General features: G+C 39.8%; 1 protein-coding gene across 2 annotated transcripts in view; it reads left to right on the top strand.

Annotated features, from left to right (window-relative positions):
• SLC12A2 (solute carrier family 12 member 2) overlaps positions 1 to 14,198 on the top strand; it is a 137,854-nt gene that overhangs the window by 43,817 nt on the left and 79,839 nt on the right. For both annotated transcript variants that reach the window (XM_056537297.1, XM_056537298.1), the window contains one exon: positions 11,658 to 11,777. In XM_056537297.1, the coding sequence (XP_056393272.1) occupies positions 11,658 to 11,777 (120 nt within the window). The remainder of the gene's footprint in view (positions 1 to 11,657; positions 11,778 to 14,198) is intronic.

The raw sequence follows: 14,198 nt of genomic DNA, 5'->3' as shown, positions 1-14,198 counted from the left end.
AACAGTATTAGCAATCGAATGATTGCTATAAATAGTCCCCTATGGGGGACTATTAAAGTGTAAAAATAAAAGTAAAAAGAAATAATAAAAAAAAAAAAAATTAAAATCCCCCTCCCCCAATAAAAATGTAAATTGTTCCATTTTCCGCATTTCACCCCCCAAAAGTATAAAATAAATAAAAACATTTTTTATAAACATATTTGGTATCGCCGAGTACGTAACATATAATATTAATGATACCGTACGGTGAACGGCATGAACGTAAAAAAAAGGTTAAAAATTGCTGGTTTTTTATAACATTTTATCCCCAAAAAAATTTATAAAAAATGTATTAAAAGTTTTATGTATGCAAATATGGTATCAATAAAAAGTACAGATCATGGCGCAAAAAATTAGCCCTCATACCGCCGTTGATACAGAAAAATGAATGTTATAGGTCTTCAAAATAGAGGGATTTTAAACTTACTAATTTGGTTAATAAGTTTGCGAATATATATATATATATATATATATATATATATTAATATATATATAAAAACATTTTTTTTTTTTTTTTAGCGCAACAGTAATAGAAAAGTATGATATCGTGGGTATAATATTAATTGTATTGACCCAAAGAATAAAGAACACATGACAGTTTTACCGTAAATTGTACGGCCTGAAAACAAAACCTTCCAAAATTAATTTTCCCACACAAATAGTATTTTTTTGGTTGTGCCATACATTTTATGGTAAAGTGAGTGATTGCATTATAACGGACAACTGGTTGCACAATCTACTAGTTGCCTTCATACTAGTCTGTGGATGAAAATATAAGAGTTATGACTTTTTGAAGGCGAGCAGGCCAAAATGGGTTAAAGGAAAATACATTGAATAGCCTCCTTTTTTTAACTCTTTTTTGTGTTTTGTGCTTCGGTGTACTTTTTGTCCCTTTTTTTTTAAGGCGACCCCTATAAATCTGGCCTACCTGGTTATATGTACGCCATTGGAGGTTGGTGGGGGAGGGGGGGAAGGTCACCTCTGGACTCTCCACAACAATGAGCCAGAAAGGAGTGTATACATTTTTTCTTATTCTGGCTTACTTTGATAATGTTGACAGTGTATCCCACTAACTCTGACAGTGTATATCATGTGTGGAGTACTGTAGATATTTTGTGCCCTACATGAGAAATTTTTTTGGTCTAAGCATTTTAAGTCCATACTTTTTAGGAATACATTTTGCTTAAAGGGGTTATCCAGGAAAAAACTTTTTTTCATATATCAACTGGCTCCAGAAAGTTAAACAAACTTGTAAATTACTTCTATTAAAAAATCTTAATCCTTTCATTACTTATGAGCTTCTGAAATTAAGGTTGTTCTTTTCTGTCTAAGTGCTCTCTGATGACACGTGTCTCGGGAACCGCCCAGTTTAGAAGCAAATCCCCATAGCAAACCTCTTCTAAACTGGGCGGTTCCCGAGACATGTGTCATCAGAGAGCAGTTGATATATAAAAAAAAGTTTTTTTTCCTGGATAACCCCTTTAATAAAGCAAAGTAGTAAAAAATCAAAAAACAAAACAAAAAAACTAAACTTTACACAACAGTTTCTGTGTTTCCCTACAGGGGGCTTTTTGATTAAGGTGAATGTTTACTTGTCTTACTAGGGCATATTAGCCTGACAGGGACATTAAAGGGGTAATCCACCATAAGGTGATTTAGTATGTTCCTGGCAGACAGAAATGGACATTCTTAGGGAGGATCTGCACTTGTCTTGGGGCTAAATGGCTATGTTGTGAGATTACCATAATACTGTGGCTAACTGTTTGTGAACTGGTATTTCCTGTCTGACTTTTCTTTTTTTGACTACAAATCCCACAATTCCATTTTCCTCTCTCCCACACATCAGCCACCCCACCCATTGAAACATAAATGAGCTGCATCCATTCATAAAGACCTGCGGTTTTCAATCAGGGTGCCTACAGCTGTTGCATTAGTTGCAGATTCATCTCTCTCCCCCCAAGCGATCCCTCCACCCATTGAAGCAGACAGGCTCCCTGTCATCAGCTGACTAGTGAGTCAGGTCTCGGCCGCATTTCAACCTGGGAAAAATCTGAGACAGCAGTCATTTTGTATTCTGTTAAAAACAAATATTGGAGTGAAAATCACATAAGAATTGTGAGAAAACCGTCACACACAGGTACAGACACTATATTATGAACTACACTAACTTTACAGCCCCTGTAGCATAATCAAATAAATCAAAATCCTGGAGTACCCCTTTTAAATGTTTTATGTTGTTAACTGTTCATTTCCTTTCTTTCTCCCTGATCAGCACAATGTTGGGGAATTAAAGCATAAAATTTTGAATTATATTTCATAATCCTCTAAAACTGTTTAATCTTTATTTCAATTCCTGTGCTTGCCTGGATGAGATTTTGTCATTTACTACCAATGAAATGATCTGGAGGAGAGCCCATTTTCAGAATTATTTGTTTTCTAAGCAAACTTGCTCTGGGGACTGATTATAACGGGGTGCGGAGTGCAAGATCACAGGGGTCTCCAGCGGCGGGACCCCCCGATCAGGCATCTTATACCCTATCCTTTGTTTAGGGGATAAGATGTGTAAGCACCGGAGAACCCCTTTAAACAATAAATCTATTTTTATCTAAATTCTGAACTTTAGGGATCATTCACATGTCAGTATCTCTGCCCAGATATGCCAGGTTATATACCACAGCAGGCCCACTGACTTTATTGGGCTGACCAATAGTGACTAAAACCTTTGCATTATAAATTGTAGGGAAGACCAACAGGACCTTCCTGGTCTTCTAAGATCATTATGGCCTTGGGATGTCTCTGTTTTAACTTGAAGGTATTTCTATTATCCTCATGGTTCTGAATGTCTCATAAGGAATCCTGTATAAACTAGCTGCATTGGAAAGGCTTTGTGCGCTATATCTTGGTTACCATCATTCTGTTATTGGGAAGGATTCCTCTTCCTGGAGTTTAATATGGTTATACTAAAGCAGGATGTCTGGGGGCTTTATATCTTAGATATGTATCCTTATATTAGTAGCAATGTGCTTTCATGCTGCTCCATTTCTCATATTTCATTGTACGTGGTCTGTTTTCCCTTTTTATTTATTTATTGTTTTTAACCTAATTTAATTTCCAGAAACATAGTGGGAACCATTTCAATGATCCTTGTATAATTATCAGACTGTCCAGAAAATTCTCAACAGTTTACCCTGCGATTTAGGATACAAATTGGATGGTTATTGTTCCTTCCTGTAGAAGACAGCTGTTTTCTCAGCCATGTCATAGTCAGTCTCTTGACATCCAAAGTAAATAATGTTGTTTTTGCTAGAGGATATGCAATTCATTTCAGTTCTGGTTCGCTGGCTGCTTGTATTTTATATATCTGCTCAGGCAGGGTGTAATAAAAAAATGACTAAGGGGGGCAATGATGCGGCCAGAGAATGACCACATGGACACCATGGTTATACTGAAGCCTAAATTAAAGTTTTTCATTGATTAGTTTATAGCAGAGCTTGACAAATCCCAGACATCAGGTCGCCTAGGTTTTTGTCAGCCCTGTGTATGCTCGCAGTTAAACACAAAAATATATGGAAGCCAGCGGCATGGCCAACAGCCCGGATGACAGCAGGCGCTCCTCCTCCATCCAATATGGACGTTTTCACCTTTCCTCTATTCTTCCTTCTAGTGTCATGTGATCCAGACACCGCACCTACATCATGTGTAAAAGGACAAGAGCCCAGAGAACTGCTTGCGTTTCCATTGGATTTCCGAGGAGTAGATTAAACGGCAGAGGCTGCAGCAAGGGCAGAATGTTGCAGGGAGCCACCGTTTTTTGCCCAGACAAGGGCCTGGTACCAGAGCCTTTCCCGTTGTCAGTATGACGGAATCACAGCATACTGCTGGCTAGGAAAATCCCCCATTCCTGACCCATTATGTACATAATGCACCATACCAGACAGGTAGCAGCAGCCATATGCAACTGACTCCAGCCAGTTATGACAGACATTGGAGATCACTCCAATGTCAAAGACTTAACCCCTTAAGGACCAAGCCCATTTTCACCTTCAGGACCAGGCTAATTTCTTTTTTTTTTTTTTTTTCGCCTTCTAAAATCGATAACTTTTTTTATATTTCCATCTACAGACCCATATAAGGGTTTGTTCTTTGCGCGAGCAATTGTACTTTGTAATGACACCTCTAATTTTTCCATAAAATGTACGGCGAACCCCCAAAAAAATTTTTAGGGAGGAAGTTTAAATGAAATCCTCAATTTTGCTAATTTTGGAGGGTTTCATTTTCACACTGTACACTTTATGGTAAAAATTACGTTTTCTTTATTCTGTGGGTCAGTGTGATTAAAGTGATACCCATGGTTACATACTGCTTTAAAAAAAATCTCAAACTTTTTGTACAAAATCAGTGTTTAAAATCGCCCTATTTTGACCACCTATAACTTTTTTCATTTTTCCCTTTATGAGGCAGTATGAGGGCTAATTTTTTGCGCCGTGATCTGTACTTTTTTTTTTTTTTTATAACACACTGATCAGTATTATCGGCTATCTTCTGTTCTGGTCTGCTCAATCTCAGACCAGAGCAGAAGACCCCAGGAGACAGTGCGCATTGCCGCGATCGCTGATGTCAGCCATTACAGGTGGGTCCCAGGCTGCTGATAGCAGCCAGGACCTGCAGTGCATAACGCGAGCACCGCTCCGATGCTTGCGGTCATGTACACAACGTAAATTTAAGTCCTGGTGCGCGAAGTACTTCCCCCACCAGGATGTACATTTACGTTTGTGGTCGTGAAGGGGTTAAAGGGTTCTCCAGTGGAATTTTTTTTTTATTTTTTAAATCAACTGGTGCCAGAAAGTTAAACATATTTTGTAAATTAATTCATTTAAAGAACTTCCTGTGGAGCATACAGTGGCTGATAAGTACTGGAAGGATTAAAATTTTTAAATAGATGTAATTTACAAATCTGTTTATCTTTCTGGCACCAGTTGATTTAAAAAAATTAAAATAAAAATCTCTTCCACCGGAGTACCCCTTTAACAGTTATGGCACTCATACTTAGTGATCTCATCAGGTCCCCAACCACCCAACCTTTCTCTACAATGTTGATACATCCTACGGCAGACTGTAGCAATAGTGTGCCAATCTCCTAGATCAATGTAATACAATAGCATTACATTGATCGATATTAGCATCTGAACTATGGTTTATAAAAGTGGGCAAAAAAGTGTAATAACAAAAAAATGGTTTTAAAAATATCCATATCACCCCATAAAAAAAAAAACGTAAAAATATAGTTTACATATTTGTCATGTGCGGAATAGTCCAAACTATTAAATTATCACCTTCCTGATCCCTAATGGTCAATTCCAAATACCAAAGTCGCAGATTTTTGTTTTTGATCCTATCACAGAAAAAAAGGTCATGAAAAGTGATCACAAAGTCAGTACTACATATATGTGGTACTGGTAAAAATTACATTGCTCTGTGCAAGAACTGAAAAATCCATCTGGTTGTTTAAAAAAAAATCCTAGCTTTTTCTTTACTTTCCTGGCTCCTAGATCCAATTTAGCTTTTTTGGGATTGCCTGGGAAATACACCTCCTTAAAAGGGTACTCCGGTGGAAAACTATTAAAAAATTATTTTTATTTTATTAACTGGTCCCAGAAAGTTGAACAGATTTGTAAATTACTTCACATAAAGAACTTCCTGTAGAGCATACAGCAGCTGATAAGTACTGGAAGAATTAAGATTTTTAAATAGAAGTAACTTACAAATCTGTTTAACTTTATTGCACCAGTTGGAGTACCCCTTTAAGGTTTTTTCACACACACCAGATTCAAAATTGCACATCGATAGTTGTAAAATCCGAAGTTGCAGGCATTATAAAGCAGTCAAAAATGAATTGCGGATTTTCTAACTTTAAATCTGCAGCGTATCCGGTGTGTGTGAATATGATCTAGCAGTGGTTTTGTAGTATGGAATCACACGTTCATTCAGAAAGGATAGCCTTATACTGGTAATTGAGAGCTGATGGAATTTAATACCGTGTGCTTGTACCTATAAAGTAGCACATGTATGTGTGAGCAATGATGGCTACTATTCACTGAGTCCTGAATAGCAGTAATAATGCCAAAGGAAGAATTAGGAGATATTTGGCCAGAATTTAGGTCAAGTTTCTTGTTAATCTGGTGATTCAGGGTCATGCTTTCAGTTATAAATGACACGACAAACTCTTTATTATTATAGCGTCATGAATGCTATAAATACTTTGTACCAAAGAGGGTTAGATGAAGACATTACAGCAAACAGTAAATCATCAGTACATTGCATAAATATCTTAGGTATGTTTCCGTTTATGGATTCAGCATTTTGTAGTATTAGCATATGCTGACTGTGCAGAACATTGTTTATGAATGGTCTTAGTTCCCGTCAGCACTAGTGCCTTTAGGCCCAAGCTCTTCTCCTGGCACTTGCTTGACAAGTTTTGGAAGTTTACTTTAATGGAGAGTTATTAGTCTAGAAGTTTCTTTAAAAAGGCAGTGTGTTATGTTGCATTTTTCTTGGTTTTTGGCCTTTTTTTTCCTCCCTAACCATGCTCCTTCTTTGTGTTGTTTTTTTTCAGGTTTTTTCATTAAATTTCTTTGTGTGCAGTTTTTTTTTAAAGCACATCATGCTGTGTGTGTGTGTGTGTGTGTATGTATATGTGTGTGTGTGTGTGTGTGTATATGTGTATATGTATGTGTATATATATATATATATATATATATATATATATATATATATATATACACACACAAATTTATTTATAAAAAAAAAAATATATATATACTACAGCACTACTCATCCAAATCCATGTAGTGTCCAAGCGTCCCAGACCTGATCTAAGCCTATCCAATATAGAAAAAGCGATGGCGCAGCACTCCAAAAATTGGGGGAAAAAATTGTAAACTTATTAGCTCACATCACAACAACACCTCTGTCCATATATATATATACACACACACACACCACTAAAAAAAGCTGGTGCCAGAAAGTTAAACAGATTTGTAAATCACTTCTATTAAAAAATGTTAATCCTTCCAGTACTTATCAGGTGCTGAATACTACAGAGGAAATTCTTTTCTTTTTGGAACACATGGCTCTCTGCTGACATCACGACCACAGTGCTCTCTGCTGACATCCCTGTCCATTTTAAGAACTGTCCAGAGTAGGGGAAAATCCCCACAGCAAACATATGATGCTCTGGACAGTTCCTAAAATGGACAGAACTGTGCTCATGATATCAGCAGCGAGCACTGTGCTCATGATATCAGCAGAGAGCACTGTGTTCCAAAAAGAAAAGAAGTTCCTCATAAAGAAACAGCCAGCAGACACTTGGAGGGTAATTTCTATACAGGCCTTGTATACCTTATTACTACTACTGTACAGGGTATGTTCTGGTATATTTAGCTCCTATATTGCAGTTTAGGGTCCTTATAAACCGGATGTTGGCAGCATGTCTAGCTATAAATCGCTTTGCACTTAAGTGAGCAAATGATATAAATAACACTGATATACTGTCCAACTGTTGTTCCAAGGACCTGTGATGGGACAAATGGGTGATCTGAGTCATCTCATCCGCTACAGAATGATTGATGAAATCACTCCAAAGAATGAATGAAACATAGGAGAGGCTCGCTACATAAATATCTGGAAGAGCTAGATGGGAGCAGATAAGCCAAAAATACCCTTTGGCTGGCGTTTGTTCTGTAATTTAGTATAAACACAGGGTCTTCTTGATCAGTCTGTCTATATAACAGAAAGTAGTGAAGTCAATGAAAAACTTGGACACTGAAACCTGTTTTCTCTATAGCCCAATACCTAACCTAACTATTTTGCTACATGTTTCAATCCTTTCATATGTCTGATAGAAGAAGTGGTAACAAATTGCTGATCCCTGAAAGTGATGAATCTCCAGACCTTCCACAACTCGAGAGAACTTGGGAACACTGACATGAATGGATTCTCATGTATACTGCAGCACACCCAGTGACTTTAAAGGGTACTCCGGTGGAAAACTTTTTTTTTTTTTTTAAATCAACTGGTGCCAGAAAGTTAAACAGATTTGAAAATTACTTCTACTAAAAAAATCTTAATCCTTCCAGTACTTATTAGCTGCTGAATACTTCAGAGGAAATTATTTTCTTTTTGGAACACAGAGCTCTCTGCTGACAACACGAGCACAGTGCTCTCTGCTGACATTTCTGTCCATTTTAAGAACTGTCCATAGTAGGAAAAAATCCCCATATCAAACATATGCTGCTCAGGACAATTAGTAAAATGGACAGAGATGTCAGCAGAGAGCACTGTGCTTGTGATGTCAGCAGAGAGCACGGTGTTCCAAAAAGAAAATAATTTACTCTTTAGTATTCAGCAGCTAATAAGTACTAGAAGGATTAAGATTTTAGACGTAATTTACAAATGTGTTTAACTTTCTGGCACCAGTTGATTAAAAAAAAAGTGTTTCCCACCGGAGTACCCCTTTAAGGCCACGTTCACATCGGAATTTTCGTGCTGAATTTGGCACGGAGATTCTGTTGCAGCAGAGTCCCCTTGAATTCAACGGGATTCTGCTGCGCTGTGCACACAGCAAAATTTCCATGCCAGATGTTTCCAGCATGGAAATCCCATTTCCTGTGTCCTCAGAAAAAGTGAACATGTTCATTCTTTCTGCCCACTCTGCACTGAATGCATAGCCATCAATGAGATGGCGAATTCCTGTGCGGTCCTAGTGCCGGCATGTTTTTGCAAAGGACCGCAATATGCGTAATGTAGGCACTGAAACTTTCCGTGCGGACATTCCGAAGTGTGAACATAGCCTTACAGGCTGTGGAGTCTACTAATGACTGTTATGTCTCTTCCACAAAAGTATTATTATTAATATATAAATAAGTTTTTTTATTTTTTTTAGTGGTTCAAATGTTTAGCAAATAACACCTTTTTGCAGATCTGGTGGACACGATACCCAGACAGCATCATGTTAGGAGGAACCTTAAAATACAGCTGGCACCTTTTTGTCTTTTCTTGCTAATTTCTGTGAAGGTTTTTTTTTACCGCGCTGTAAATTAAGTCACGTGGGCTCGTGGAGTAGTAAATCGACCTCTAGTTGGGTATACTTGGAGTATCATATTCTGTATATTATACATAATTGATGTATTTGCGTGTTTACATAGAAAAGCATGCAAAGCATTGGTTCTTTAGTTAGCTCAATGAAATGCTGTACAGGTAGAAAGGCAAGTATACGTTCTTTTGTTTTTGTACCAGTAGTACCAGTAGTTTTCCATTGCATTGTTCATACCAAACATTCAAGATATTCTTGTATGGTATGGTAATAATCTATGGTTCAGCTAGCTTTCAGTGACAAGAGTGGATACACCAGCTGTTAGGAGAGTTAGTAGACCAAAAAGCTCCGCAGTCCAAACACCTACATCTTACATCTTACTTTGAGGATAGGACTACATATCAATATTGTTCATAAGTCATTATGACAGCAATCTTGCATTGAAATGAGATCAATAATAAAGGCATTGTTAAATCTAATGATTGTGGGCGTTCCGACCCCTGACCTGATACAACAGAAAGCTCGTTGGACTTTGCCAGCATTCTGCAACTGAGATCTACCAGCAATTTTTTATTTTTATTTTGCAGCCAAGGCATGACTAACAATGTCATTCAAGTGTAGCGTGGCTGCATTTTTGTCTGTGTTATGGCTGCAAGTCCTGGGTCTAATGACCAGACCTTACAGCATCAGAAGGATCTATGAGTCTTCTATTCTTGGGCGTAAGACTCTTAATTAGGAATAAGGGCCATTATAAAGATGCAAAAATAATTTTCACTTCTCTAAAACTGACCTTAGGGTAAGTCCACAGTGATTGGATTTTTTTTGCAGACATTTTCCACCAGAATAACTAGAAAACACATCTACCGTATATACTCGAGTATAAACCGAGTTTTCCAGATGTTGCAAAACTACAACTCCCAGCATGCCCGGACAGCCATTTGCTTTCCAGGCATGCTGGGAGTTGTAGTTTTGAAACCTCTGGAGGGCCGCAGGTTGAGGACCACTGCGGCCTTCGTCATCATCCAGCCCCCACCTTTAGTTTTTTACTCATCTCCCCTCGGTGGGAAGGAAGGGTGAGCTGGTCCGGGCCATCTATGCTGCAGGGACCGTCCGGTGGAGAGGGTTAGTCATTCCGGGCTGTCCATTTTCACCGGGGGGGGGGGGGGCTCTCTTCTCCACGCTCCGGGCCTGCCCCGGACTAGTAGCGTTGCCTTGACGACGACGCACAGGGACGCGCATGAACGTCCCTGTGCGTTGTTGTCAAGGCAACGTCACTAGTCCGGGGCCAGCCCGGAGAAGAGGCCCCCCCGGTGAAAATGGACAGCCCGGAATTACTAACCCTCCCCACCGGACGGTCCCTGCAGCATAGGTGGCCCGGACCAGCTCACCCTTCCTTCCCACCTAGGGGAGGTGAGTAGAGAACTAAAGGGGGGGTCTGGATGATGACGAAGGCCGCAGTGGTCTTCAACTTGCGGACCTCCAGTGGTTTCAAAACTACAACATCTGGAGGGCTGCAGGTTGAAGACCACTGCGGCCTTCGTCATCATCCAGACCCCCCTTTAGTTTTCTACTCGCCTCCCCTCGGTGGGAAGGAAGGGTGAGCTGGTCCCGTCCATCTATGCTGCAGGGACCGTCCGTGGGGAGGGTTAGTCGTTCTGGGCTGTCTATCTTCACCGGGAGGCCCTCTTCTCTGCTCCGGGCCAGCCCCGGACTAGTGACGTTGCCTTGACGATGACGCACAGGGACGTCCGTGCACATCGTCCATGCGCATCGTCCCTGCTGGAAGTTGTAGTTTTGCAACATCTGGAGGTCCGCAGGTGGAATACCACTGATGAAGGGATTGACAGACTGTGATGATGACGGGGGGGGGGGTCTGGATGATGACGGGGGGGGGGGGGGGTCTGGATGATGACTGGGTCTGGATAATGTATTTCCCGCCCTAGGCTTATAGTCGAGTCAATAACTTTTCCTGGGTTTTTGGGGTGAAATTAGGGGCCTCGGCTTATATTCGGGTCAGCTTATATTCGAGTTTTTTCGGTACAAATAATTGTGTAGAGTTTGGTGCGAATTTGCTTGTGAAAATTTTCACAAAAAGTAGAAAGGATGACTTGGCCATTCATTGTGTATATCTCTGGTATATATTTACTGTTGTAATCTTGCTGTTTATTTTTGATGTTGAGAAGTTTTTTGAGATACATGTACTATTTTACAGTGGCAGAATGAAAGGAACTGTATTCACAGAAAAATAGATATTTATTAATATATTTTTCTTTTTAGACTTCTGTATTTAAAAGGCTTTAGGACAATAAGAATGGCTGCAGGAGTAAATGTCATGTACACCTTTGTGGAAGGGCAAAGACCTGGTTAGATCATTTATGAAATGGGAAGCCGGGTTTTATTTTAGATTTTTCTTTTCAGAAAAAAAAAAACCACACCAATCTACATTTACCTTTGTGTGCAATTTTAGGAAAGTGTGTGAGCTATGTTTTTTCACTAATATATTTCCATATCATTCTTATTTCTTTAGGAACCATTTGAAGATGGTTTTGCCAATGGAGAAGAAGGAACCCCAACAGGAGATGCTGTGACCAACCATGTGGCTGATAGCAAGGGAGTAGTAAAATTTGGATGGATTAAAGGAGTATTGGTAAATAATTTTGCTTGAATCTTTTAACCCTTCCATTCATTTACAAAGTTATTTTTCTCCCCTTTGGCAGTTTAAATTAGTTAAATCAGTTCTGCTAACTTTCTTGCTGGTGGCTTTACCAGCACCACCACTACTTCTCAGTGTCATCTGTGTGGACCAAAAGACTATCTCCTGTAAGGTGCTTAGTATCAGTCTTACAGACATGTATGAGAGACTGACTTCTGGTGCACACAGTGGATGTTGTGGGTTTTGGACAGTCTTAGTGGTGGTCAGGTAGGTTGTCAGAATTACTGGAACAGGGATTATAATTGAAAAATAAAGACGGTGGTAAGAACATTGTTGTCGCTTCAGTTTAACTAATCTCTTACTAGCAGGAAAGAAAATAATTTCTTAGCTACTTTAACAGTGAATGAAGCTACTGAGTTACTGTTCTCATATATATATATATATATATATATATATATATATATATAATATAATATAATTTTTTAATTTTTTTTTGTGCATGAACAAGATTTTATTGCTAGGAGAACTTATTTGGACAGCTAAGGGACTGTGAAGCTTAGGGCTGGGGCAGGAAGATAGTGGGGCAGCTATGGCGATCAGGCCTGTCCCGTGGACACTTACAGCTCATTAGTATGTTGCAATTTGTATCAACTCTCATGCATAGCACTCGCTGGGTTCCTTATGTTTGCTTGGACACTGTACCACCCAGCATGGGCTGCATCTTCCTACACTGTAGCTAAGGATCGCAAGAGACAGAATATTTGGAATTATGCTTTTAAGCAACTCTAGCTGTTTCAAAACTACAACTCCCAGCATGCCCTGTGAGGGAATGCAAGCAGTTGTAGTTCTGCCACAATCCAGTAGGTTGGCAATCACTGCTCTAAATTACTGTCTTATTATACAACCCCTGTCAGAATACTATAGGGCAGTGTTTTCCAACCTGCGGACCTGCAGATGTTGCAAAACTACAACTTCCAGCATGCCCGGACAGCCGTTGGCTGTCCGGGCATGCTGAGAGTTGTAGTTTTGCAACATCTAGAGGTCCGCAGGTTGGAGATCACTGCTATAGGGCATATGCACATCACTGATTAAATGGAATAAAATGGCATGGATATTTATAGAAAAGGGTTATATAAAATATTGGGATGCCATCATTTATTAGAACTGCTTGTGATTGTCGGTGTGATCTCATTGATCGTGCAGTTTATTACTTATATTGTGGGGACACAGCTGATTTCCCAGTTGCTGCAATAGGAAATCTCACTGTTCAGGAAACTGAAGAGTCGGGGAGAGGAGTAGGTCATGAGAATACAGTCCTCTGCAGCAAGGGATTGTGGGTAAAGTGCAATGAATAAATAGCACTTCCTTTCCAAGGAATGACTAAAGAAATGAGCACTGAAGACAGAGAGGAACCCTCGCTGTATACTGTTATGGTTTCTGAAATATAAATGAAACTGTGTAGTACTGAAAAATAACTTGCATGTTTATAGCAGAAGGTAGAAGTAACATGGTAGCATACTGCGTGTAAACATTTTTTTTTTCTTCCTAAAGGACCTCTGCTCTTACAGTTCAGGTTTATATAGCATTCTAGAACTGTCCAATAATCCAGGGATTTGCTCTATATTTGTATGTTTAACCCCCTACATTAAAGGACATCTGCAGCAGAATTACACTTATCCCCTATCCACAGGATAGGGGATAAAGGTTTGATCGCAGGGGTCCGACCGCTGGGACCCCCCCTCGATCTCCCTAACGGGGCGCCGGCATTAGCGCACATGGTGACGTAGCGTCGACCTAGAGGTCGACGGTGACGCCCAGTCTCCTCCGTGTCCCCATACAGTTCTATGGGGGATGCGGGGAGGCACGAATGCTGCCTCCCCGCCTTTCCCATAGAGATGTATGGAGTAGGCGTGCCGGCCGCAACATCATGCTGCGGCTGGCACGCCCCCTGTATGGGAGAGCCGCGGCCCCGTGCAGGAGATCGCCGGGGGCCCCAGCGTTCGGACCCCCCGCGATCAAACACTTATCCCCTATCTTGAGGATAGGGGATAAGTGTTTGTAACGCTGCAGATGTCCTTTAAGATACAGAAAATATAGCAGCAAAATTCAGCAAATTTGTCCATGATATTTATGGACAAATGTCATTATAGGGTTAGCGGTTGTGTATTACTAAATTGCCTTAATTTACAGCATTAGCTGTATTTACTTGTAATGTCGTATAACCTTAAGAACAATTACCCACAGGTATTAAATACTCTGAGAAATTGTATTTGTATCTATGCACATCAGAGTATACTGGCAGAATGGACTGTGAACCCTGGGACTCTTTAAGTGCTGTATTGGGCAAAAAGAATAATACAATGGTCTCTCAAGTTACAATATTAGTTAGTTCCAGGACCTATATTGTAAATTGAA

Source organism: Hyla sarda, chromosome 1, assembly GCF_029499605.1.
Source record: "Hyla sarda isolate aHylSar1 chromosome 1, aHylSar1.hap1, whole genome shotgun sequence".
NCBI classification, from domain to species: Eukaryota; Metazoa; Chordata; class Amphibia; order Anura; family Hylidae; genus Hyla; species Hyla sarda.
This window is presented reverse-complemented; position numbering and strand designations above follow the sequence as displayed.